The 27,953-nt window shown below is 50.3% G+C and overlaps 1 protein-coding gene across 1 annotated transcript in view; it reads right to left on the minus strand.

The window, feature by feature from the left end:
* Positions 1-11,477: 11,477 nt before the first annotated feature.
* The window catches only part of LOC140385809 (acetyl-coenzyme A synthetase, cytoplasmic-like), a 313,536-nt gene continuing 297,060 nt past the window's right edge, over positions 11,478-27,953 (minus strand). Inside the window, exons 12-18 of the mRNA XM_072468356.1 lie at positions 25,000-25,056; positions 24,809-24,889; positions 22,154-22,262; positions 18,571-18,639; positions 15,604-15,780; positions 14,853-14,927; positions 11,478-13,397 (exon numbers count right to left, since the gene is read on the minus strand). Coding sequence (XP_072324457.1) covers positions 13,270-13,397; positions 14,853-14,927; positions 15,604-15,780; positions 18,571-18,639; positions 22,154-22,262; positions 24,809-24,889; positions 25,000-25,056 — 696 coding nt within the window. The 3' untranslated portion in view covers positions 11,478-13,269. The remainder of the gene's footprint in view (positions 13,398-14,852; positions 14,928-15,603; positions 15,781-18,570; positions 18,640-22,153; positions 22,263-24,808; positions 24,890-24,999; positions 25,057-27,953) is intronic.

Consider the following 27,953-nt stretch of genomic DNA (forward strand, 5'->3'; position numbering starts at 1 on the left):
CCCCCCCGTCCCCCACCCCGGCACGCACCCCCCCGTCCCCCTCCCCGGCACGGACCCCCTCCCCCCCCGTACCTCACCTCCCCGTCCCCCTCCCCGGCACGGACCCCCCCCCATCCCCCTCCCCGGCACGGACCCCCTCCCCCCCCCGTACCTCACCTCCCCGTCCCCCTCCCCGGCACGGACCCCCTCCCCCCCCCCGTACCTCACCTCCCCGCCCCCCTCCCCGGCACGGACCCCCCCCCCCTCCCTGGCACGCACCCCCCCGTCCCCCTCCCCGGCATGGACCCCCTCCCCCCCCGTACCTCACCTCCCCGTCCCCCTCCCCGGCACGGACCCCGCCCCCCCCTCCCTGGCACGCACCCCCCCCGTCCCCCTCCCCGGCACGCACACCCCCATCCCCCTCCCTGGCACGCACCTCCCCATCCCCCTCCCCGGCAGGCACTCTCCCGTCCCCCTCCCCGGCACACACACCCCCGTCCCCCTCCCCGGGATTTCCCATTGTGGTCAGACCCTCGCTGTCGGGAAATCCCCCCGGCGTGGGTGCGCTGCCCGCCCAGCGGTGAATTGTCGACAGCGGGGAATCCAGCCCACAATGTTTTGGCCTTTACAATCCCTGTGGTAATGATTTCCACAGCCTCAGCACTGTCTGGGTGAAGAAATTTCTCCTCTCTGTCCGAAATGGTCTACCCATCTCAGTGCACGACCCCTAATCCCAGGCGCTTTAATTGTAGACACTAATACCTTATGCAAGACTTTGTCAAAAGCCTTCTGAAAGTCCGAATATACCACATCCACTGCCTCCCCCTCGGTAATTCTGCTTAGTTACATCCTCGAAGTATTCCAATATATCTGTCAAAATTTATTTCCCCTTCACAAATCCATGCTGACTCTGTCCAACCTTGCCACTATTTCCTAAGTGCTCTGCAGTAAAATCTGTGATAACGGATCCTAGAATTTTCCCGACGACAGAGGTCAGGCTGACTGTTCTATAATTCCCTGTTTTCTCCCTACCTTCCTTTTGCAATAGTGGGGTTACCCTCTAGCTACCCTCCAATCTGCAGGAACTGTTCCAGAGTCCATAGAATCCTGCAAGATGACCACCAATGCATCCACTATTTCTAGAGTCACTTCCTTAAATACTCTGGGATGTAGGTTATCAGGCCCTGGGGATTTATCAGCCTTCAATCCCATCAATTTCCTCAGCACCATTTCTCTACTAATATTGATCTCCTTCAGTTCCTCTCACTAAATGCTGCGTTCCCCAATATTTCTGGTATCTGATTTGTGTCCTCATTTGTGAAGACAGAACCAACGTGTGTGTTTAGATGCTCAGCCATTTCTTTGTCCCCCATTATACAATCCCCTGTTAGCATCAGCAGACCAAACATTTCTGGGAAACTTTGGGGACTAAAATCTGACAGATCCCTGGGCCTGGGTGGCCTACATCCAGGGGTTCTAAAAGATAGTTGGTTACAATTTTCCAAAGTTCTTTAGATTCTGGGATGCCGCCAGCAGATTGGAAGTCAGCAAATGTAACAATGCTATTCAAGAAAGGAGGGAGAGAGAGAAAACAGGGAATTACAGTCCGGTTAGCCGAAAGTCTGTCCTCGGGTAAGGACTGGAATCTATTATTTTTATTAAATATTTTTATTGGTTTCAAATTTATTCATAACAAAATTGCAAGGGATATCACATAACAATAAAGGGAAGTCTACAAAATGGGGATACGAAAGAAAAAATAAACAGGTATTTATACAAAAGTAACATGTATACAGAGATGGGGGCCCTAAATCTGGGCGCCTGGCGATCGGTTGCCATAATCATATTGTGGTTAATCACATACATGTTGCCTCCTGGTATTGAAACATACAAGGAGCGTGTTTAATATCAACCGGGCGTATCTTGGTCATGTATTTGTGGTCACCCCCATGCGTTTTCTTGCCCTTTATACCCTCTGGCTTCTCTGCCCTGCTGGCCCTGTGATCTAATTGGTGTCCTCTCCCCCCCCCCCTCTTATCTCCACCCCTATCCTCCCTCCTTTTCTCCCCCACTTTCTTTTCTCCTTCCGTTATCCGTTTTGACCCTCCCCCCCCCCCCCTCCCCCTCCCCCTCCCCGTGTGGAATCTATTGTTATGGAAGCCTTAAAAATATGCTCAGTGGGTCAGAGTATGACCGGCCAAAGTCATTATAGTTTTACAAATGGAAAATCATGCTTGACAAACTTATTGTGGATATGACTGGAAGGGTAGGTAAAGGAGAACCAGTAGATGTAGGCCAGAATTTCCGCAGAAGTTGAGCGGCTGTGTGCCCAACTAGAACTCGGGTGAAATTGGGTGCATAAGCCAGTGTCATAACGCCCTTGTGTGAAATTTCGGTTGGTGAGCTCGCACAAGAGTCAGCCGCGTGCAAAATTGGCCCTGTTCCGCCACAATATCCCGCCGGTGCTTTTGACCTGTTCTCCGTGGCATTTCTTCATTGTTGATGGTGTCTCTCCATGTGTCGCCCTGGATCTTGCAGAGGCAATGCTGGTGAAGTCGTTTCTTACCTGCCACATTTGCTGTTCTCTTCCATGTCTCACTGGCATAGATTACACCAGGTTAATTTACTGCCAAACAACATACTCGGCCTCTGTATAAATATTGGCCAGGAATCATCAACCTTATTATGTTCGGTTATGGCCTCCTCTCATGGTGATGGTAAACATAGAACATACAGTGCAGAAGGAGACCATTCGGCCCATCGAGCCTGCACCGACCCACTTAAGCCCTCTCTTCCACCCTATCCCCTTAACCCAATAACCCCTCCCAACCTTTTTTGGTCACTAAGGGCAATTTATCATGGCCAATCCACCTAATCTGCACGTCTTTGGACTGTGGGAGGAAACCGGAGCACCCGGAGGAAACCCACACAGACACGGGGAAAACGTGCAGACTCCGCAGAGACAGTGACCCAGCGGGGAATCGAACCTGGGACCCTGGCGCTGTGAAGCCACAGTGCTAGCCACTTGTGCTACCTTACTGCCTGTAGGATAGAGGTTGGCAAAGTTTCAGAGGGTAACTAAGCTTTGTCGTAGTTTAAAGGCTATTGGTTTTGCAATAGGCTTAGAGAGCTAACATTTTTGATCCCGGGAAGAGTGTGGACATTGAGGAGATTTCTTTGTGGTGTTAGAAAATAATGGTTCAAATATTCTGTTCAGGGTCGGAACCCTCTGATCAGACATAAAATACACCCTTGTCTTCCTTTGATTTTACAGGGCAAATTTCCATTGGAGGATCTGACTCAGTACAGGAAGGTTCAGTGAAGGGAGACCTTTAGCAGCTCCAACTGCCATATTCTGGGAATTATGAGGTTTAAATGTCCCAAAGCTTCTTTGAAAATATGTGGGAAGAAGGTAAATGGGTGAGGGGGTAGGGTGGGTGAGGCAAGGGGGTAGGGAGGAAGTAGGGTAGGTTGGTCGGTGGCTAGAGTGATGAGGTGCGGACAGAGGCATTGTGGGAGGGTTCAGGGAGACGTCAAGGGGCAAAGTCAGGGGAGTTGGTTGTTGGGGGCGAGTCAAGTCAGGTCGAGGGCGAGTTGCAGGCGGAGTTGGTGGATCGGAGAGGGGTAGTCATTGGGGTTAGTCAGATCAGAGGGGGTTGTTGGGAGGGCAGTCTGGTGGTGACGTCGGGTCAGACCAGGTGATGGGGAATCGGGCAGGGGGGGTTAGGAGGGGGCAAAGAGTCATCTAGACTCTGGTCTCTCTCCACAGATGCCGTCAGGCCTGCAGAGAATGTCCAGCATTTTTTGCTTCTGACCTCAAGGTCAAGTTGAGGGCTCCTGCAGTGAGCATTAAACTGTGCAAGCCCCTGAAAGTGGCCAACATTACTGCAAACAGATGGATCACTACAGAAGGGAAAAACAGTTGGAACCAGGGGCGGGATTCTCCGACCCCCCCGCCGTGTCGGACAATCGCCGGGGGCTGGCGTGAATCCCGCCCCCGCCGGTTGCCGAATTCTCCGGCGCCGGATATTCAGCGGGGGTGGGAATCGCGCCGTGCCGGTTGGCGGGCCACCCCCCCCCGGCGATTTTCCGGCCCGGATGGGCCGAAGTCCCGCTGCTGGAATGCCTGTCCCGCCGGCGTGGATTAAAACAACTCTCTTACCGGCGGGACAAGGCGGCGCGGGTGGGCTCTGGGGTCTTGGGGGGGGGGGCGGGGCGATCTGGCCCAGGGGGCTGCCCTCATGGTGGCCTGGCCCGCGATCGGGGCCCACCGATCCGCGGACGGGCCTGTGCCATGGGGACACTCTTTTCCTTCCCCCATCGCCACGGTCTCCACCATGGCGGAGGCGGAAGAGACCCCCTCCACTGCGCATGCGCGGGGATGCCGTGAGCGGTCGCTAACGCTCCCGCGCATGTGTCGCACGGCAAAGTCATTTCCACGCCAGCTGGCGGGGCACCAAAGGCCTTTCCCGCCAGCTGGCGGGGCGGAAATCAGTCTCAAGGTGAATCCTCGGAGGATTCCGCACCTTTGGGGCGGCGCGATGCCGGACTGATTTGCGCCGTTTTTGGCGCCAGTCGGCGGACATCGCGCCGATTACGGAGAATTTCGCTCCAGTATTCTTATTTCCCAGTTTTACTGTCTCCGTGGTTTCCTGAAATTGTTTGCTCCTAAAGTTTCCTTAGATTTCTCAGCCTCCTAAGGTGGCTGCATAGCTGGTGGGTGGTGACAGGGGTGGGTTGGATAGGGTGGCAGTGTGTAGAGGTTACACCATAACAGTATCGAACGGACTTGATGAACCAGACCACTTAGTGATTTAAAACTCCCTAATAAGGGAAGAATGATCCTGCAAAGCAGAACAAGACGGAAGAAAGTGGGAGTGATAATAAACGTGAGGCTTGCACATCATTCCCCTGAATAGCTCTAATACTTCATTCTATGGCCAAGTATTTCATTACAGGGAATCAGGAAATAAAGTTCCTATTCATAACTTGTACTTCTGCTCCTTGGTACCATGGCTTTGTTGCAGCCCAGTTAGCAGATGAGGTTACTTTTGCAAGTGACTATGAAAGCAAGACCAGCCGTTAGAGTCTATTTGTCCTGGTCCAGAACCAACTTGTAATGAAATGGGCCCACTGATTTGAGGGTCAAATACCATCCCGACAAACAGCAGGAGTCAGGCCCAGCTGGTACAGCAAGCACTGGAGCAGGAGGTTTCGGTGCTGCTCATTACTCTGTATGCACCGTGATGTTGAAAAGTTCACCTGTACTCACAGACCGAAGGCAAACAGTAGCCCAGGACAGGAAGCTAAATGTGTAATATTGTACTGAGGGAAAATGTCATTTAATTTAACAGTTCCATATTTCCAAAACATTGAAGCAGGGTTTTTATTACCTTTAATCACAAGCAGCTAAATAAATACAACCACGATATGGTATTGCCTCTTGAGGCACCTTTAATTATTTAAATACACAATTCAGGGTCTGTCCTGAGGGTTTACTGGGAAAAAGATCCTGAACCTGGTAGGGCAGAAATGTTTGTGCTAAGCTGGCCGAGGCGGCAGTCGAGACATTAGAATTAGTCTCAATGAGGCTGAAGTCACGTTGTGTGATATTAGTAACAAGTGCATTAATGCAATCATGATAATTTAAACCAAATTAGCTTCTTCAACACGAAACACCCCACCCATGGACTTTCAAAGTGTGGGAATATGAGTAGGATGATTGACTGTTGCTGATAACATTGTGTACGTAATCCTTGAAACTAGGTAATCGGCAACAAGGCCAGGGAAGAAAGAGTCATCCCTTCTTGGTGAATTCTGCTACTTGCTTTCGCAAAGAACAGGGATAGTGGAAATGATACATTGTACATTGAAATTATTCAGAGACAGGAAAATGCCATTATGTCCAACAACCGACACTTGACAGATTAACCTCAGTGATCTGTCGTCTCACAAAACTCATCAGCCCTGTCTTTCAGAGAGATACATCACTCATAGAGCATTCGAGGAGCCAGAGGCACTGATAACATTGTTGTCAAGAATAACAGTCTTCATCTTGACATCAACCTGACATTCAAACTCATGTTTTTATTACCGTTCATTAAATGGTGCTGTTTTTTAAGTAGTGTACCTGCAATGCTTCACCCATAATATAAAGCAATAAATGGCAACTGGTGCTAATGGTTTATTTCAGCACAAATGTTAAGGTAACTCCCTGATAAATTCACATTTTCTTCATTCATGGGATGCTGGCTCAGCTAGTAATTATTGCCCATCCCTAATTGCCCTTGAGAAGGTGGTGGTGAGCCACCTTCTTGAGCCGCTGCAGTTCATACGCTTTAGGTACACCCTAGAGGGAGAGTAGGTACACCCTAGAGGGAGAGTAGGTACACCCTAGAGGTTAGAGAGGGAGTTCCAGGATTCTGACCAGCGACAGTGAAGGAACGGCGATATATTTCCAAGTCAGTATGGTGAATGACTTGGAGGCGAACCTCCAGGGGGTGGTGTTGCTATGTGACTGCTGCCCTTCACCTTCTCCGTAGTAGAGTTGGTGGGTTTGGAAGGTGCTGTTGAAAGAGTCTTGGCGAGTTGCTTGTCCAACCTTTTCACTCAGTGCCCATATTTTCTCAACTCAAAGGGCTGGTGAGCAAAGTTCAGAAAGAGTTTGGTACAGCAGTAAACTGAGTTTCAAAAAAAACTTTGTGGCTTTAAGCAACAAAACAATTGTTGAGCAAAAGTATAGTAATGTCATAGCAATAAATTGTTTAGTTAAAAAAGAACAAGTAATAAAAAGCAACAGGGTGTGAGAGGGTCAGTGTACGTGACTGGGTGAGTGGGAGATGGTGCGTGTGGATGTGTGGTGGGGAGAGTGAGTGATAAAACTGAGATTGGTCATAAGGCAGACTCACACTCACCCCCACTCTCTCACTCAGTGTCTCACACTCACCCCCACTCTCACACTCAGTGCCTCACACTCACCCCCACTCTCACACTCAGTGTCTCACACTCACCCCCACTCTCTCTGTGTCTCCCACTCACCCCCACTCTCACACTCAGTGTCTCACACTCACCCCCACTCTCACACTCAGTGCCTCACACTCACCCCCACTCTCACACTCAGTGTCTCACACTAACTCCCACTCACTCAGTCAGTGCCTCCCACTCACCCCCACTCTCACACTCAGTGTCTAACACTCACCCCCACACACACTCACTCAGTGCCTCACACCCACCCCCACTATCCACTCAGTGTCTCCCACTCACTCCCACTCACTCACTCAGTGCCTCACACTCACCCCCACTCTCTCACTCAGTGCCTCACACTAACTCCCACTCACTCACTCAGTGTCTCACACTCACCCCCACTCACTCACTCAGTGTCTCACACTTACCCCCACTCTCACACTCAGTGTCTCACACTCACCCCCACTCACACTCACTGAGTGTCTCACACTAATTCCCACTCACTCACTCAGTGTCTCACACTCACCCCCACTCACTCACTCAGTGTCTCACACTAACCCCCACTCACTCACTCAGTGTCTCACACTAACTCCCACTCACTCACTCAGTGTCTCACACTCACCCCCACTCACTCACTCAGTGTCTCACACTAACCCCCACTCACTCAGTGTCTCACACTAACTCCCACTCACTCACTCAGTGTCTCACACTCACCCCCACTCACTCACTCAGTGTCTCACACTTACCCCCACTCTCACACTCAGTGTCTCACACTCACCCCCACTCACACTCACTGAGTGTCTCACACTAATTCCCACTCACTCACTCAGTGTCTCACACTCACCCCCACTCACTCACTCAGTGTCTCACACTAACCCCCACTCACTCACTCAGTGTCTCACACTAACTCCCACACACTAACCCCCACTCACTCACTCAGTGTCTCACACTAACTCCCACACACTAACCCCCACTCACTCACTCAGTGTCTCACAGTCACCCCCTCACACACTCACTCAGTCTCTCACACTCACCCCCACACACACTCACTCAGTCTCTCACACTCACCCCCACACACACTCAGTCTCTCACACACACCCCCACACACTCACTCAGTCTCTCACACTCACCCCCACACACACTCAGTCTCTCACACTCACCCCCACACACACTCAGTCTCTCACACTCACCCCCACACACACTCAGTCTCTCACACTCACCCCCACACACACTCACTCAGTCTCTCACACTCACCCCCACACACACTCACTCAGTCTCTCACACTCACCCCCACACACACACTCAGTCTCTCACACTCACCCACACACACATTCAGTCTCTCACACTCACCCTCACACTCACTCAGTCTGTTACACTCAACCCCACACACACTCAGTCTCTCACACTCACCCCCACACACACTCACTCAGTCTCTCACACTCACCCCCACACACACTCACTCAGTCTCTCACACTCACCCCACAAACTCACTCAGTCTCTCACCCTCACACACTCACTCAGTCTCTCACCCTCACACACACATTCAGTGCCTCACACTCACCCTCACACACTCATCTGTACACACACTCACTCAGTCTCTCACTCACCCGCACGCCACACTCAGACTCTCACATTCCCCCACACACACTCACTCAGTCTCTCACACTCGCCCCCACACACACTCACTCAGTCTCTCACACTCACCCCCACACACTCACTCAGTCTCTCACACTCACCCCCACACACACTCAGTCTCTTACACTCACCCCCACACACACTCACTCAGTTTCTCACACTCACCCCCACACACACTCAGTCTCTCACACTCACCCCCACACACACTCACTCAGTCTCTCACCCCCTCACACAGTCTCTCACACTCACCCCCACACACACTCAGTCAGTCTCTCACACTCACCCCCACACACACTCTCTCAGTCTCTCACACTAACCCACACACACACACTCACTCAGTCTCTCACACTCACCCCCACACTTACTCACTCAGTTTCTCACACTCACCCCCACACACACTCTCTCAGTCTCTCACACTCACCCCCACACACACTCAGTCTCTCACACTCACCCCCACACACACTCAGTCTCTCACACTCACCCCAACACACACTCAGTCAGTCTATCACACTCACCCCCACACACACTCTCTCAGTCTCTCACACTAACCCACACACACACTCAGTCTCTCACACTCACCCCCACACACACTCTCTCAGTCTCTCACACTCACCCCCACACACACTCAGTCTCTCACACTCACCCCCACACACACTCAGTCTCTCACACTCACCCCAACACACACTCAGTCAGTCTATCACACTCACCCCCACACACACTCTCTCAGTCAGTCTCTCACACTCACCCCCACACACACTCTCTCAGTCTCTCACACTCATCCTCACACACACACTCAATCTCTCATACTCCGGTTCCCGGTCTCCTGCCCGCCCCGATTCCCGGTCTCCTGCCCGCCCCGGTTCCCGATCTCCTGCCCCGATTCCCGGTCTCCTGCCCGCCCCGGTTCCCGATCTCCTGCCCCGATTCCCGGTCTCCTGCCCGCCCCGGTCCCCGGTCTCCTGTCCGCCCCGGTTCCCGGTCTCCTGCCCGCCCCGGTCCCCGGTCTCCTGTCCGCCCCGGTTCCCGGTCTCCTGCCCGCCCCGGTTCCCGGTCTCCTGCCCGCCCCGTTCCCCGGTCTCCTGCCCGCCCCGGTTCCCGGTCTCCTGCCTGCCCCGGTTCCCAGTCTCCTGCCCGCCCCGGTTCCCAGTCTCCCATCTACCCCGGTTCCTGGTCTCCTGTCCCGCTTCCTGGTCTCCTGTCCGCCCCGGTTCCCGGTCTCCTGCCCGCCCCGGTTCCCGGTCTCCTGCCCGCCCCGGTTCCCGGTCTCCTGCCCGCCCCGGTTCCCGGTCTCCTGCCCGTCCCGGTTCCCGGTCTCCTGCCCGTCCCGGTTCCCGGTCTCCTGCCCGCCCCGGTTCCCGGTCTCCTGCCCGCCCCGGTTCCCGGTCTCCTGCCCGCCCCGGTTCCCGGTCTCCTGCCCGCCCCGGTTCCCGGTCTCCTGCCCGCCCCGGTTCCCGGTCTCCTGCCCGCCCCGGTTCCCGGTCTCCTGCCCGCCCCGGTCCCCGGTCTCCTGCCCGCCCCGGTCCCCGGTCTCCTGCCCGCCCCGGTTCCCGGTCTCCTGCCCGCCCCGGTCCCCGGTCTCCTGCCCGCCCCGGTTCCCGGTCTCCTGCCCGTCCCGGTTCCCGGTCTCCTGCCCGCCCCGGTTCCCGGTCTCCTGCCCGCCCCGAGTCCCGTATCCTGCCCACCGTGGTTCCCGGTCTCCTGCCCGCCCCGGTTCCCGGTCTCCAGCCAGCCCCGGTTCCCGGTCTCCTGCCCGCCCCGGTTCCCAGTCTCCCATCTGCCCCGGTTCCCGGTCACCTGCCCGCCCCGGTTCCCGGTCTCCTGCCCGCCCCGGTTCCCGGTCTCCTGCCCGCCCCGTTTCCCGGTCTCCTGCCCGCCCCGGTTCCTGGTCTCCTGCCTGCCCCGGTTCCCGGACTCCTGCCCGCCCCGGTTCCCAGACTCCTGCCCGTCCCAGTTCCCGGTCTCCTGCCCGTCCCAGTTCCCGGTCTCCTGCCCATCCTGGTTCTCGGTCTCCTGTGCATCACGTTTCCCGGTCTCCTGCCCGCCCCGGTTCCCAGTCTCCTGCCCGCCCTGGTTCCCAGTCTCCTGCCCGTCCCAGTTCCCGGTCTCCTGCCCATCCTGGTTCTCGGTCTCCTGCCCATCACGTTTCCCGGTCTCCTGCCCGCCCCGGTTCCAAGTCTCCCACCTGCCCGAGTTCCTGGCAGCTCCGACCCACCTGGTCCCATTGTACTTGCTTCTCTGTCCTAAAGTCCCGATCCGGGAACAGATATTAAAAACTGAACGGCAACTGATTTGTTTTACTTGTCCAATCACTGGCTCACCAGTGGCTACCTAGCAATAGCCAATGCATGGAGAAACCAGCCTGTGATTGGCTAAGCATTTTTGGACATTCTTTCCGGGACGTTTTGGTGTTGACTTGTTACCAACACTTGGAGGATGCGGTAGGCCACTTAAAAATGCCGCATCGGCCACATCATGGGCCTACGGGCCGTGTTGGACAAGCTGATTTTAGCTTGTACACGCAGCTGCTATCGATGATGGAGGAAGTGAATGTTTAAAGTGCTAGATTGAGGTGCCAGGCTGACAGTCCCTGGTATATTCTTTTAGTCTCATGGAATCACACAGGGCAGAAGGAGGCCATTCGGCCCATCGTGTGAGTGCCTGGTTTGTACTGAGTTAGCCGCTCTCAGCTAACAACAATGGCGCTATAATCTTTTCAGTGCTCCAACGGGGGTGGGGGAAAGTTTGGCCCAATTGACGATCAGTGATGGCGTGTTGGTAACCACGGCCACCGAGTGTAGCCAGGACTAGTTTTGGCATTGTGACCACCCCTCACAAGGTTAACTTCTCCCCCAAAAGAGAGAAGTGGAAGAAAGTGGGGAAACGGAAATATTCACAAGCTATTTTTAATCACAATGAATATTTTAATAAGACATTGCGTAACAAAATTTCCATTTGAAGAAAGAATTGAGAAATTCTGCCTGATTTTGTTCGCACAGAGAAGATTGATTTGAAATTTGAAAGGACGGGACAGATTAGACAGAAACAAACGATGTGGTGCCTAGAATGAGGACACACTGATATACCATGAAGTGTAATGATAGGGCGCATGGGAAAGCCTTTTACACATGGGGTTGCGGGACTGTAGAATGCAGTGCCTGAGTTAGAGATTGAAACAGGTACCATGAAACCATTGAAGAATAATTTTGGTAGGTGGTTGAGAGAAAGGGAAATAAGGAGATGTCGGAATTGAATGGCAACTGGGAAGAAGGAGGTTAAATGCCAACACAAACTGGTTGGGATGAATGACGTGCCTCAGTTTCGCTAAATGATATGTAATTCCATATAAATGGGTACAATGCTGAGCATCCAACATGATCCCAAAATGTACAATCTCAGACTAAACAAATGTGACCCGAGATAGATTAATAAACCAATTAAAAGTGAGACGCAGAGGAAAAATGATCTTCATAGAATCGCTATTTCATAGAATCGCTACTTCATAGAATCGCTACTTCATAGAATCCTTACAGTGCAGAAGGAGGACAGCCAGCTCATCAGGTCTGCACTGACCCTCTGAAAGAGTGCCCTACCCAAGCTCACTCACTGACCCTCTGAAAGAGCGCCCTACCCAAGCTCACTCCCCCACCCCATCCCTGTAACCCCACTAAGGGGCAATTTATCATGGCCAATCCACCTAACCTGCACATCTTTGGAATGTGGGGGGAAACCGGAGCACCCGGAGGAAACCCACGCAGACACGGGGAGAAGGTGCAAACTCCACACAGACAGACAGTCACCCGAGGCCGGAATTGAATGCGGGTCCCTGGCACTAACCACTAATCCTTCCGGGAGAAAAGAGAAGGGGCCGACTGAGGTGAAAGCAAGAAAATGCTGCATGATTAGAGAGCCAATGGAGAACAGCAGCTTAGGTCAAACGTAATATTGTGAAGCTCTTGCAACACCACAACCTCTAGAAGGCAGAGAATAGGTTAAACCCATAAAAGATGCAAACAGGCTTGAAACCGAAGATTAGCGTAAGGGCTCTGAAGAGAAACATGAGGCGCAGACCCTCCCCACACAGTGATTTTGTAGGTAAAATGGATGCCGGAAATATAAATGCGATGATCAGTGAGAGACGGAGGAGACGTTCAAACACTGGAATCGGAGCAGAAAAGAGCAGGAAATCTCCGACAGAGCGGGAAACTCTGAGGAAGAATGGGGGAAATTTGAGTTTTTCAATCTGGAAAGGAAGAAGGAGAGGGATTGATTTAGAAAGGTTGCAAATATTGTTTGTGGTGTAGAAAACGTTAGTGCAGAATCTGGGTTTAAATTGTGCAAATAGAAATAGGCGACATAAATTCAAACCAGTAAAAGATCATGAGCCGATTGATAGTTGGGAATACCTTTTCGCATTAAGATCAATAGGTTGAAATCAAGTCCCCCTAGAGTAGGGGAGGTATAAAATCCTGGAATCATTTAAGAAACAATTAGATGTTGAAAAGCAGTTTGTACAAAGAAATTCCTTAACGAGACAGGTTGTTAAGTATTTGTAATGATTTCCTTTTTAACAAGTACATTGCTAGTTAGAATGTGTGCGCAGTACAATTACTGGCCCCTATTTGGACCGGTCTGTTCAAGGTTGTCCCTGCTTAGTACTGGATCTGATTGGAGCAGGCCATTCTCTGCACTATTTTAAGCGGCTGCTTGACATCGCTGGCTGAACAGGACTTCCACCACCGTCGGGTCTATGAGGGTTGACGTATCCCCCAAATCTTTTTCATTGCAAGCAATATGCCTCAGGATGCGCCTCATTATTTTACCTTTGGAAAAGAAAGAAATGATTGGTTAAAAAATGTGTTTTGTTAGTTGGATGCTTTTTACAAATGGCCTTAACTTCACCCGCTGCGGTCTCAGAACATCAGAATGACACATGGGGCAGGAATTTCCGACCCCCCCGCCGGGTCGGAGAATCGCCAGGGGGCAGCGTGAATCCTGCCCATGCCGGCTGCCGAATTCTCCGGCGCCGGGGATTTGGCAGAGGCCCCTCCTGAGATCCTCCGCCCCGCGATGGGCCGAGTGGCCGCCCGTATTTTGTCAGTCCCACCGGCGTAAATTAGGTCCTTACCGGCGGGAGCTGGCGGCGCGGGCGGCCTCCAGGGTCCTCGGGGGGGCGCGGTAGGATCTGGCCCTGGGAGGTGCCCCCACGGTGGCTTGGCCCGCGAACGGGGCCCACCGATCCGCGGGCGGGCCAGTGCCGTGGGGGCACTCTATTGTTCCGCGTCGACTGCTGTGGTCCTCTGCAATGGCCGGCGCGGAGAAGATCCCCTCCTGTGCATGCACTGGGATGTCGCCACACACGCTGGCGCTCAGGCGCATGCGCCAACTCGTGGCGGCTGGTGGAGGCTCTTCAGCACCGGTTGGCGTGGCGCCAAGCCCCTTCCCCGCAGGCAGGCGTGGCGCAAACCACTCCGGCGCCGGCCTAGCTCCTGAAGGTGCGGAGGATTCCGTGGGCGTGATTCTCCGAGCCCCACGCCGGGCCGGAGAATCGCCGCAACCGTGTCACGCCGCCCCGACGCACGATTCTCTGAGGTGCGGAGAATCGGCACCATTTGCGCTGGCGCGTTTGGCGCGGCACCGGTCGCGGGCCGCTGTACGAGGCCGGGCCGCCGATTCTCTGGCCCGGATGGGTCGAGCGGCCACGCGGATACGGCAGAGTCCCGCCGGTGCCATTCACCCCTGGTCGCTGCCGGCGGGAACTCTGCGCGAAGGGTCAGGGGGCAGCCGGTGGGTCGGGGAAAAGCGCTCCTTCACCGGCGGGGGCCTCCGATGGGGTCTGGCCCACGATCAGGGCTCACCGATCGGCGGGCCTGCCTCTCCCCCCCCCCCCCCCCCCCTCCCCGGGCCTACTTTGTTCCGCTCCCGGCCCAAAAACCCCGGCGCCATGTTGCGTCGGGGCCGGAGCGTTGAAGAAGTCCCTCGCGCTTGAGCCGGTTGGCATGGCCCCCATTTGTCGCCGGGAAGGGAGGCTGGAGCGGCGTGAACCGCTCCAGCGCCGTGCTGGCCCCATGTGGCGGACAGAATCGGTAGTCCCCGCGACTGTTTCGCGCCGTCGTGAAACGCGACGGCGTTCACGACGGCGCGAACACTTAGTCTCCATTTTGGAGAATCGCGCCCCGCACCTTTGGGGCGGCCTGACGCCGGAGTGGTTCACGCCACTCCTCGGCCCCGGGACCCCCCGCCCAGCCAGGTAGGGGAGAATCACGCCCAAGATTTACCTGAACGGGTTTTTGGGAGCCCAGGTGCATTCTGGATGTAGTCAGGCGTTGCTATTGGTCCAATCTTTTGTCGTACTACAAATGTAAAGAGAGATAATAAGTAAGTTTCACTGCATTATTTTCTAGTGATTTTGTCTTGTTGCCTGTCCAGGTGAAACCCGTCAGCATTAAGGAATGAAGACATTTCCATTCTTTCGCCTACAGTTCAGGCATCAGACGTTCCCGTAGAAGATTCTTACAGCTTTAAACTCGTCAAGGTCATCAAAGTCCCACCCACTTCTTCAGTGTGATGTTCCCTTTCTCATAACAGCAGCCTTCTGGCATGATTAATATGGGCCACAAAAGTGGGTAACTGGGTCTTCATTGGTAGCACTCTGGCCTCGGTGTCAGAAGAATGTCACCGTGCCCCGACCTCCCCCGCCCCTGACACTCCGTTTAAGATGAAGATGGGAAGAGATTTATTCTCTCAGAGAGTCACCAAAGTTTGGAGTTCTCTTCCCCAGAGAGCAGTGGGGTCTGGCCCATCGAATATATTAGACAGATTTGTGACTGACAAGGGTTATGGGTTCAGAGTTCTGCTCCTGCTCCTAGTCCTTATCTCAGGCCCAGCCTCCCTCATAATAAAGAGAATGTTGGATAAAGCTCCAGGTCCTACGTTTATACTGGAAGTACATGTTTTTGTCACTGAGTTCCTTCATTTGGAGCCTCATTTCCAGCATAACCTAAGCCTTGTGCGACTAGGCCGAATTACCTTTGTTTTTCAGTTCATCTGTAATGGTCTGAGTCAATTCTCTTCCATCCTTCAGAGTGACAAAACAGTAAATACATTCGCCCTTCACCGGGTGTGGATGGCTCACCGCAGCAACCTCTGCCACTGCACTGTGCTCTGCCAGGGCCGACTCCACCTCAGCACTGCTCAGCAGGTGACCTGTTGGTGTAAGAACAAAGACTCAAAACACACATCCATGGGGTGAGCAGTACGAGACATTCGCCACAGCAAGATAGTGCGATTTAAACTACCATCTGAGTAAGGAAGCCTTCCCGCTAGTCCAGAGAGGGAGCTGAAGCAGCCGAGACCTCTCAGATTTAGCTTTTTACTTTCTTTTGTCGATCACGTCAGGCCCTCTCAAGGTGACTTTAGGTCTCTCCTGTCTCAAACGTCTGCTCCCCTCACTTTCCTAACAGGAGACACCCTCCTGGAGCAACACAATTCTTCGAGTGTGAGAGGGAGGCCGTTGGTCACCCAAATATGGAACATGTTAATGGGGCTTAGGAGTTAACCGGGCTCCAGGTCCAATGTGACATGGGCAGAGGAGCGGGAAGCCAGTGCGTTTCCTCGGAAAATCCACTGCTTGTTACAGCAACCCCGGTGAGTTTAGTAATTTCTCAAGCTGACTTCAATATCATTTTTATTTTATCGTTCTTTGCAATGTGAGCATAGCTATTGCCCTTGAGAAGGTGGTGGTCAGCCGTCTTGTTGAACCACTGCAGTCCGTGTGGTATAGGTGCACCTACAGTGCTGTTAAGGAGGGAATTCCAGGATTTTGAACAGCAAAACATTTCCAAATCAGGATGGTGTGTGGCTTGGAGGGGAACTCCCAAGTGGCGGATACAATCAATAGATATGAATGTTGCAACGCCCTCCGAAATGTCCTCCTGCATCAGGCATTGGTGGTGTATTGGGATGGGGTAAAATGTGGAGTTTTTGGAAGCTCTCAGATAGACACAGTCCTCAGCAGACACTCAGCCAACCTTGGAACTCTGCTATTTCTCTCCTCTGGAAAACTTCACTTTAGCTGACCCAGCCCACCCTTGTACAGAGGAATTCCAGTCCAAAACCCCCTGTTGAGCAGCAATGTCTCCAGCACAGCGACGCTCATCTCCCAGGCTTCGCAGCTGCCTATCTTGTGGTGATCAAAGGGCTGAACCATAGATACAGGCGGATAGGTAGATGACGCAATGCACTGGACACCTGAGTTACAGTGGGTGTAGCCACCCTACTGCGAGCTGTTCCGAGGTCCAGAGTTGTGGATGGCCTCTACCCTGAACTGCGGCGGCAGCCCCAGACATTGTTCTGGTGAACCCCAACATCTGCCCGCCAAGGTGTTCCAAACATATTTAACACTTGCGTCTTTTCCCACGGCATCACGGAGAATTAGGCAGCTGTGGTCAAGCCTTCATCTGTATCCATTAGTGAGATGCAAATGAGGTTCCTCTGGCCTCCAGCGGCATTCCCTATCCGCTATGGTGGGCATCAGCGAAAGATCTTGGGCGGCACAATGATCAGCACTGCTGCCTCACAGCACCAGGGACCGGGGTTCAATTCTGACCTTGGGTCACTGTCTGTGCGGAGTTTGCACTTTCTCCCCCTGTCAGTGTGAGTTTCTTCCGGGTGCCCCGGTTTCCTCCCACAGTCCAAAGATGTGCAGGTTAGGTGGATTTGCCATGCTAAATCGCCCCTAGGTGCTGTGACAGGGATAGAACGGTGGATTGGGCCTAGGGTTGGTGCAGACTCGATGGGTCAAATGGCCTTCTTCTGCTCTGTAGAAATTCTATGATTATATGATTCTATAAATTCACGCCTGCGTAACACCGATTTTTGGGCCTTTCACTGAATTTCCTGCTCCTGATTGCCTTTGAGCCCGGATCAGTGATGTTAGGCGCCTTTTCAATATAGCACCCGGATAGGACAGCGGACTGCATACCATCAGGAGTGCCCAACCAGAATATGGCGCATAATATCTGGTTACATAATTAATGAGGTGGGGACCAGAAGATTTGCCGTGTTTTTCCACTGGCCCCCATAACAAGAAGCATTCCACATTCCCGCCCCCTGCCACGGGACTTAGTCCCCAAATGGGAATGTTTCAGTCATCCTCTCCCTGTCCTTATGGAACCTTCTCTCAGACCACCACCATCTTAAAACCTTTCCAAGGAAAAACACGTGCTTGATGCAGTGAGTATAGAGGAGGAAACTGTCATATTAGTAAGATGTACTCCCTGTGGCCCTTTTGATAGCCAAAATTAACAAGTATCCTTAATTCAAAGACCTGAATCGTAGGATGGCATACTGCTGGAATATTACATTTCCATGCTGACTAAATGCTTCCTAAAGGGACAGGACACAAGTATGCTCCAATAGGGTGGCATGGTGGCACGCTGGTTAGCTCTGCTGCCTCACAATATCAGGGATCCGGGTTCAAGTCACCTTAGGTGACTGTGTGGAGTTTGCACGTTCTCCCTGTATCTGCGTGGGTTTCCTCCGGGTGTTCCGGTTTCCTCCCACAGTCCAGAGATGTGCAGGTTAGCTGGAGTTAAAGGATGGGGCGGTGGTTTGAGTCTAGGTAGGGTGCTCTTTCAGAGAGGGTCGGTGCGGACACGATGGGCCAATGGCCTCCTTGTGCAGTGTAGGAATTCTATGGTTCCAAGTAGATTATCTGGTCATCATCACTCGCCAATTCTGGGATCTTGCTGTGTTGTGTTTTCCACATTACAACAGTGATTATGCTTAGACATTACATCAGTGGCTGAAAAGCACTTTGGAATATTCGAACGTTGTGCATGGCACTATCTAAATGAATTATTTTTTTAATGATGTATGTCCACTCAGGCATTCCTCGTGCTTGTCAGAAATTACATTTGACTGTTTTTTTCTTTCAGTTACAACCAGGTCTAAACAAAGCGATAATCCCGTTTGAAAGGCCATTAATATTTTTACCTGAGACATTCAGCATATCATCTATCCGTCCAGTGATCCAGTAATAACCTTCTCCATCTCGCCTGCAACCTGGACAACAAATCTTTCTGTGAGTAACAGCGGCAGTCACATAGCTGCAAAAGTAGCTCTTTAATTATTTATCCATTTAAGCTGACCAATTGTGAATAAAAACTAGAAGGAACATATTTAAATGTTGCTTTCAGTCGCGCTCATGTTTCAAAACTGAATCACGCAGGATGCTGTTGCTTCTCTTCAAATCAGTCTGAAACATTACTTCAGTTGAATCTCATTGGTGAAAATGAAATTAAATGAAAGTCGCCATAGACCCCGAGGACCATGGGCTGCTTTCCCCTTTTGGGGGAGAGCTGACTGGTGGTGATTTAACCTGAGGCCCACCACACCTCAGGCGAGGGGTGAGGTTGAGAAGGCGGGGTCTTCATGAATAACCTTCATGAATAATTGGTAACACTTAAAGAAAAGCCAGGAATGTACCTTCGGCCCTGACCCACCACCTCCACCTCACCCCACTGGCTCCTCACACAGTCAGTGAAAGCAAAATCTGGAAAATTCCACTCCCTCATTATTCTCCTGATATCCATCCTGTCAAATTCCCCCTAGATCGAAGGCATTCAGAAATTCAGCTCACACTGCACAAGCTGGCAATGCATTCCAGAGGCTCACTACACTCGGGGGAAAAGAAATACCATCTAATAGCTAGCTTATTTCTACCGTAGTTTAAATCCCTGTCCTTCCCATACACCCCGGGTCCTCCCCATTTGCCTGACTGAATTGGTCGAGCATTAGGTACGTAATCCAGCCCTCTGATTATTTTGTATTGCTCTCAGCACACTCTTCTCATGCAGTATAAATTGTTGTTCCCTTTACATTTGGTACTCTTGTGGGTTGTCCTGATGAGTGCAAGATGAAAAACTTTGACAAAAAAATGTCTTTTTTTTTCAGCAATACTCAGGTTTTGTACAACTCTATTGGGTTTCCACATCGTTATGAAGTACATCGACCCACCTCCTCAATCATTCTTCTGAACCTGTTCGAAGGCCAGTACATCACTCACTCGGGAAACCAAAACTGGGCCAATATGATGTTGTCTAACCAAGGATCTATTTAAGGACAACATTGTGCTTCACAAATAAGCTGGACTGAATTTTGTTGGTGCATTCCGGGTCCCCTCTTCCAACTATTTTATCCCTTATGAGCCACCTTCCCTGCAGCCAGAGTGCACCTCCTGTTTAGGAGTTTCTCCCTGCCTTTAAGTGACATCGGCAAGTATGTCTCCCTAACCCCATAAACAGACGCAGCAAATAAGCAGCACAGGTAGTGCAGTCGGCAGGCATGACCCATTGTAATGAGCTGGCGGCACGCGGTCCCTATCCAGCCCTGTTCTCGTGTACAGTCGAATTTCCAGGCCTATGTCTTGGCCTCGACTTTCCTACTCCCTGCATTAAAGTTCGAAAGATTCTTTTTTAAAGGCCAATGATTGTAAGAAAGGGACTGTGAACGCAGGTTTTAAACATTCATATCCGCCGTGAGAAAATACTTAAACACTTGATAATTATTATCAAACGTGATGGCACCAATAAGGTATTACTGGGGAAGGAAAATGTAAAAATAATAATATAAAACGATTCTCTAAAGGGATTTAGACCACTCAAATTAGAATTTAAGTCCAAACATATCTACTGTTTATGTATAAGTTATACATAGAAACATACATAGAAATAGAAGCAGGAGGAGGCCATTCAGCCCTTCGAGCCTGCTCCGCCATTCATTATGATCGTGGTTGATCATCTAGTTCAGTACCCTGATCCAGCCTCCCCCCCCCCCCCCCATATCCCCACCTCCCCACCCCCCATATCCCTTTAGCCCCAAGAGCTACATCAAATTCCTCCTTGAAATTACACAATGTTTTGGCCTCAACTACTTTCTGTGGTAATGAATTCCCCAGATTCACCACCCCCTGGGTGAAGAAATTGCTCCTCACCTCAGTCCTAAAAGGTTTACCCCTGATCCTCAAACTATGATCCCTAGTTCTGGACTCCCCCTCCATCAGGATCATTCTTTCCGAATCTACCCTGTCTAATCCTGTTCGAATTTTATAAGTCGCTATGAGATCCTCCCTCACTCTTCTAAACTCAATGAATATAATGCTAACTGATTTGGTCTCTCGATATTGAATGTTATACAAACGCACTAACACAGATAAACGTGTGAGCCCAGCTATTGTTGAACTCTGAAGCCTTTTACTGGTTTATGAGTATTTGTACCAACAGAACATGCCCCAGTATTTGACACGTCAAACGTTATGGTGGAAAATAAAAGCTTGTGGTGTGGGGTGTGACATATTGGCATGTGTTGAAGATTGGCGAGCTCGCAGAAAACAAAGGGTAGTGAGAAATGGTGCTTTTGCTGTTTGGCGTGATGTTAATAGTGTGCCACAGGGATCAAGCGCTGGGCCCTCAGCTTGGTGAAATTTTTATAGATGACTCGGATGAAGGGACAAAAGGTCTGGTTGCTAAATTTCCTGATGATGCAAAGATAGGTAGGAAAGTAAATTGTGAAGAGGACATAAGGAGGCTACAAAGGGACCTTGATAGGTTAAGTGAGGGGACAAAAATCTGGCAAATGGTGAATAATGTGGGCAAAGGTGAAGCTGTCCATTTGAACAGGAAGCATATTATCTAAATGGCTGAGCTCTGAGATGCAGAGGATCTGGGCGCCTCGTGCATGAATCGCAAAACGCCAGTGTGCAGGTACAGCAAGTATTTAGCAAAGCTAATAGAATGTTGTTTGTGAGAGGAATTGAATACAATAGTAGGGAGGTTATGCTTCAGTTACACATGACACTGGTGAGACCATAGCTGGAGTACTGTGTACAGTATTGGCCTCCTTATTTAAGGCAGGATCTAAATGTATTGGAAGCAGTTCAGAGAAGGTTTTACTCAACTGATACTAGGAACGGGCAGGTTGGCTTATGAGGAACGATTGGTCAGGCTAGACTTCAGAAGAGTAAGAAATGACTTGATTGGAACATATAAGATCCTGAGGGGTCTTGACAGGGTGGATGTGGAGAGGATGTTTCCTTTGGTCTGAGAATCTAGAACTAGGGGTCAGTGTTTAAACATAAAGACTCTCACCCAATTGAGGCAAGGATAACAAGACATTTGTTTCTCTCAAAGTGTACTGATTCTTTGGAACTCTTCCTCAAAAGGCAGTGGAAGCAGAGTCTTTGAATATTATCAAGGCAGAGGGAGATAGATTCTTGGTAAACAAGGGGGTGAAAGGTTATCGCAGGTTAGTCAGGTCAACCATGATCATGTTGAACGGCGGAGCAGGTTCGAAGGGCCGAGTGGCCTACTCTTGTACCTAACCCGTATGTTTGTAAAATCTCTTCAAGATTGTGATTTTCTTTTGGCATAAAGCAAGTGAAATAGGTAATTTTCGTCACTCAGCTTTGAACCAATCACCAACCATCTAAACGCCAAAGGTGGGTTCAGCACAAAGGAGGCTTATTCACGTAAGCCTACATTTAATTTTAATATTCATTGAAAGTGAAATAGTGATTTACTGTCTCCAGTGAGATAAAACCCTGGGAACTGTTTGAAGTACGTCATCTCAAAGCGCTCATTGTCTCCATACACCGTACGCAGTATAGACGGCCAAGGTTGTTTGAACACCTGAAAGAAAGACAGAAGAGGTTGATTCCACCAGTTAAAGAATTCCATCGGCATAGTCCTCCAGGGGCATTGACACATTGTTCAGTGTGTTTATTACGGGCGGGATTCTCCATTGCGAATCCGCCCGATACCCCTGCAAACGAGGACGAAAAATTTGGCTGCGCCATGCATTGCAGTGGGATTCTCTACTCCCGCCGCTTGTCAATGGGATTTCCCATTGTCCCATTGCCCCCCCCCCCAATGCCAATCTAGAGGAAACTGTCTGTCAATCAAGAAGTCTGTTGAAACCACTGTAGCCAAGGAAAAACATTGCTTGATTGACTACGTTCTGTGATAGATCTATTTCTCACTTGCTCAATGTTTATTTACACAAGATAAAGAGGTGTCAAGTGCTTGCAATTTCTTCCATTGATACTTTAAGTGTCTGATTGATTGGCACTTTTATAGGGTGATTTTGTAAGAATGTTATGCATCAATTATTTTTTTAAAGCTTTTTCACACATGATTTTGTTACTGTCGGATTCATTGGTTGTGTGCACGGGGTGAATGGACAATGAAGTGCCAGAAGGTGGCATGGCGGGCGGAGGGGCCATTGTGACTGGGTGAGAAGACATAGGTTGGCATGGGGCGGTAAGAGGTGTTTTGTGTTGTCTCGGGGTTTTAGTGTGTTACCATCTCTTGATGAGGCTTTGCTTATTTTATGAGTGAATTGAGATAGTCGGTATATCATTTTTCTTGAAACCATTTATTAAGAACTGAAAACAAGGACCAGAGGGTAAGCATGTGGTTTCCAAGACATGGTGTTACAACCCCACGAGACTTATGAGGACGATCCGATTGATCTCCCTATGGGGCTTGTGGACAACAAGCTCCCCTGCTGAGGGGCGGAGGCCCGTCAGTGGGCTCGTTAACTCCCAGGTAGGAGCCGGTACCTCAGAATGGCCCTGTCTGGGATTTGGACTGTTGCTTTGAAAATACTTTTCCCAACTGAGAGTTGCAAATGAACCACTTTGACTCTCCTTTTCCGGGCTCCTGTCTTTTTTAAAGATATTTTATTCCAAACATAGACAATAACACCACATTCCCAACAAAACAGAGTTAACACTTTGTACATTTTTCACCTTTTTAATCCCCTCCTTCCCCATCTACCCCCTGCGATGAACAGCTCCTCAAATGTCGTAATGAACGGCCTTCACCATACCTCAAAGCCCTTTTCCGACCCCCTTAAGGCAAACGTAATCACTTCCAACCAGAGAAACCCGTACAGCTCCCCCAGCCAGGCCACAACCCCCAGCGCCGTATCCGACCTCCAATTCAATAGAATCCGTGGCTGGGCAATCAGAGAGACGAAGGCCGCAACACCGGCCCCCTTCCCCTCCATCAGCTCCGGCATTCCGAAAACCCAAAGATCGCCACCATGGGGTCTGGCTTCACCTCAGCTCCCACTATTCACGATAAGGTCCCAAAAACCGCACCCCAGGATCTCTCCAACTTCCCGCAACCCCAAAACATGTAAACATGACTCGCCGGCCCCCACCCACACTTCTCACATCCATCCGTTACACCCGGGAAGAACACACGCATCCGAGCTGGAGTCATGTGTATCCTGTGCACCACTTTACACTGAATCAAGCTCATTCTAGCATAGGAGGAAATTGAGTTCACTCTCCGCATCGCTTCACTCCAGAGCCCCCATCCTATCTCCCTCCCCAACTCCCCCTCCCACTTAATCATTTGCACCAGCACCTTACCCTGTTCGCCCAACCACCCTTCCGAGCTCCTCTTTGACTACAATACATAAGCTGTTCTGCGTCTTGCTCACTTGAAGCCACTTGGCCATCTGACCCTTGGTTTCATGCCTATATTATCAATACCATCACTGTCTCATTAACATAACTATTAACCCTTTACTCTATACATGAGATGCTATTGTGGGTGGTTGGAGACCATGATGTGGCATGGAAAGGGCATGGGGAGTGTACGGTGGTGGGGGGTTTAAAGGGTTGTTTTCTGTCGGTTTTTTTACTGCCACTGGGACAAAGTCCCAGACCATCAAGACAGACCTGTTAGAAAGCCCACCTCTGCACACAGCAGTCCCTGTGGCTGCCACTGCCTTGTTTCCAGGTATGTCAAGCCCAACTCCACTTAGCACACTTTCACCCCAGAATGAAAGTCCCAACTCTGCGGCCACTTTCTCCCGAGGCAGGCACACTGAGCTGGGAAATTTCCCGACTCCCGCTGCCCATCTCTAGGGTGAACATCACGCCCATTAACTTTGCTTCCCCCTGTACTGAGGCTGTCTGACCTGCTGAGGCGTTCCAGCATTTCCTCTTCTTATTTTATGTTGGCATCAAAGCGATGTAACCCCATGCAGCACATCAGCAGCAGCAAAGGATTTCAGGCAACTTCCAGACCATTTTGCAAACGAGTTAAGAAATACGATTTCTCGTGTACAGAACTATCTCGAACATCGGTGTTGTGACATATATTTTGTAGTCGGTTCAGAGTTTTAAGAAAGTCCTGTCCGAGATGAACTGAGCACCTACCAAGTAACCTTCAGCCTCTCCTTCCAGCTCTTCACCATGTTCATTGAGAATTGCAGGGAGAACCCCAAAGAATGGAAATGTCTGGAGGAAAAAAGAAACAATGCAATTTGTCGAGTGTGTTTGTGCAGGAAGGAGATGGCTCACACCATGTGAAAGAAATCGTGGCGGCAATTCATTGAAGTGAGGCTTACAGTGGATCCCGGTTTCAATGCTGTAGCAGCTGGTAAAGGAGTCATCATTGGGCCACCCTGTACAGAAATACAAGACAATGAACATAAACATAAGTACATAGATCACATACATAGATTACATAGAATTTACAGTGCAGAAGGAGGCCATTCAGCCCATCGAGCCTGTACCGGCCCCTGGAAAGAGCACCCCCATTTTAAGCCCAGAACTCCACCCCATACCCGTAACCCAGCAACCCCACCCAACCTCTTTGGACACTAAGGGCAATTTAGCAATTTAGCAGTCCACCTAACCTACACGTCTTTGGAGTGTGGGAGGAAACCGGAGCACCCGGAGAAATCCCACGCAGACACGGGGAGAATGTGCAGACACCGCACAGCCAGTGACCCAAGCCGGGAATCAAACCTGGGACGCTGGAGCTGTGAAGCGACAATGCTAACCACCGTGCTACCGTGCCGCCCTGAGCATAAGAACTAGGAGCAGGAGTAGGCCATCTGGCCTCTCGAGCCTGCTCCGCCATTCAATGAGATCATGGCTGATCTTTTGTGGACTCAACTCCACTTTCCAGCCCAAACACTTTATCCCTTTATTCTTCAAAAAACTATCTATCTTTATCTTAAAAACATTTAATGAAGGAGCCTCAACTGCTTCACTGGGCAAGGAATTCCATAGATTCACAACCCTTTGGGTGAAAAAGTTCCTCCTAAACTCAGTCCTAAATCTACTTCCCCGTAATTTGAGGCTATGCCCCCTAGTTCTGCTTTCACCCGCCAGTGGAAACAACCTGCCCGCATCTATCCTATATATTCCCTTCATAATTTTATATGTTTCTATAAGATTCCCCCTCATCCTTCTAAATTCCAACGAGTACAGTCCCAGTCTACTCAACCTCTCCTCGTAATCCAACCCCTTCAGCTCTGGGATTAACCTAGTGAATCTCCTCTGCACACCCTCCAGTGCCAGTACGTCCTTTCTCAAGTAAGGAGACCAAAACTGAACACAATACTCCAGGTGTGGCCTCACTAACACCTTACACAATTGCAGCATAACCTCCCAAGTCTTAAACTCCATCCCTCTAGCAATGAAGGATAAAATTCCATTTGCCTTCTTAATCACCTGTTGCACCTGTAAACCAACTTTTTGCGACTCATGCACTAGCACACCCAGGTCTCTATGCACAGCAGCATGTTTTAATATTTTATCATTTAAATAATAATCCCTTTTGCTGTTATTCCTACCAAAATGGATAACTTCACATTTATCAACATTGTATTTCATCTGCCAGACCCTAGCCCATTCACTCAACCTATCCAAATCCCTCTGCAGACTTCCAGTATCCGTTGCACTTTTTGCTTTACCACTCATCTTAGTGCCGTCTGCAAACTTGGACACATTGCCCTTGGTCCCCAACTCCAAATCATCTATGTAAATTGTGAACAATTGTGGGCCCAATATTGATCCCTGAGGGACACCACTAGCTACTGATTGCCAACCAGAGAAACACCCATTAATCCCCACTCTTTGCTTTCTATTAATTAACCAATCCTCTATCCATGCTACTACTTTACCCTTAATGCCATGCATCTTTATCTTATGCAGCAACCTTTTGTGTGGCACCCTGTCAAAGGCTTTCTGGAAATCCAGATATACCACATCCATTGGCTCCCCGTTAACTACCGCACTGGTAATGTCCTCAAAATATTCCACTAAATTAGTTAGGCATGACCTGCACTTTATGAACCCATGCTGCGTCTACCCAATGGGACAATTTCCATCCAGATGCCTCACTATTTCTTCCTTGATGATATATTCCAGCATCTTCCCTACTACCGAAGTTAAGCTCACTGGCCTATAATTACCCGCTTTCTGCCTACCTCCTTTTTTAAACAGTGGTGTCACGTTTGTTAATTTCCAATCCGCCGGGACCACCCCAGAGTCTAGTGAATTTTGGTAAATTGTCACTAGTGCATTTGCAATTTCCCTAGCCATCTCTTTTAGCACTCTGGGATGCATTCCATCAGGGCCAGGAGACTTGCCTATCTTTAGCCCCATTAGCTTGCCCATCACTACCTCCTTAGTGATAACAATCCTCTCAAGGTCCTCGCCTGTCATAGCCTCATTTCTATCAGTCACTGGCATGTTATTTGTGTCTTCCACTGTGAAGACTGACCCAAAAAACCTGTTCAGTTCCTCAGCCATTTCCTCATCTCCCATTATTAAATCTCCCTTCTCATCCTCTAAAGGACCAATATTTACCTTGGCCACTCTTTTTTGTTTTATATATTTGTAGAAACTTTTACTATCTGTTTTTATATTCTGAGCAAGTTTACTCTCATAATCTATCTTACTCTTCTTTATAGCTTTTTAGTAGTTTTCTGTTGCCCCCTAAAGATTTCCCAGTCCTCTAGTCTCCCACTAATCTTTGCCACTTTGAATGCTTTTTCCTTCAATTTGATACTCTCCCTTATTTCCTCAGATATCCACGGTTGATTTTCCCTCTTTGTACCGTCCTTCCTTTTTGTTGGTATAAACCTTTGCTGAGCACTGTGAAAAATTGCTTGGAAGGTTCCCCACTGTTCCTCAACTGTTTCACCATAAAGTCTTTGCTCCCAGTCTACCTTAGCTAGTTCTTCTCTCATCCCATTGTAATCTCCTTTCTTTAAGCACAAAACACTAGTGTTTGATTTTACCTTCTCACCCTCTATCTGTATTTTAAATTCCACCATATTGTGATCGCTCCTTCCGAGAGGATCCCTAACTATGAGATCATTAATCAATCCTGTCTCATTACACAGGACCAGACCTAGGACCGCTTGTTCCCTCGTAGGTTCCATTACATACTGTTCTAGGAAACTATCGCGGATACGCTCTATAAACCCCTCCTCAAGGCTGCCTTGACCGAGCTGGTTAAGCCAATCGACATGTAGATTAAAATCCCCCATGATAACTGCTGTAC

Source organism: Scyliorhinus torazame, chromosome 11 (assembly GCF_047496885.1).
Source record: "Scyliorhinus torazame isolate Kashiwa2021f chromosome 11, sScyTor2.1, whole genome shotgun sequence".
Lineage (NCBI taxonomy): Eukaryota > Metazoa > Chordata > Chondrichthyes > Carcharhiniformes > Scyliorhinidae > Scyliorhinus > Scyliorhinus torazame.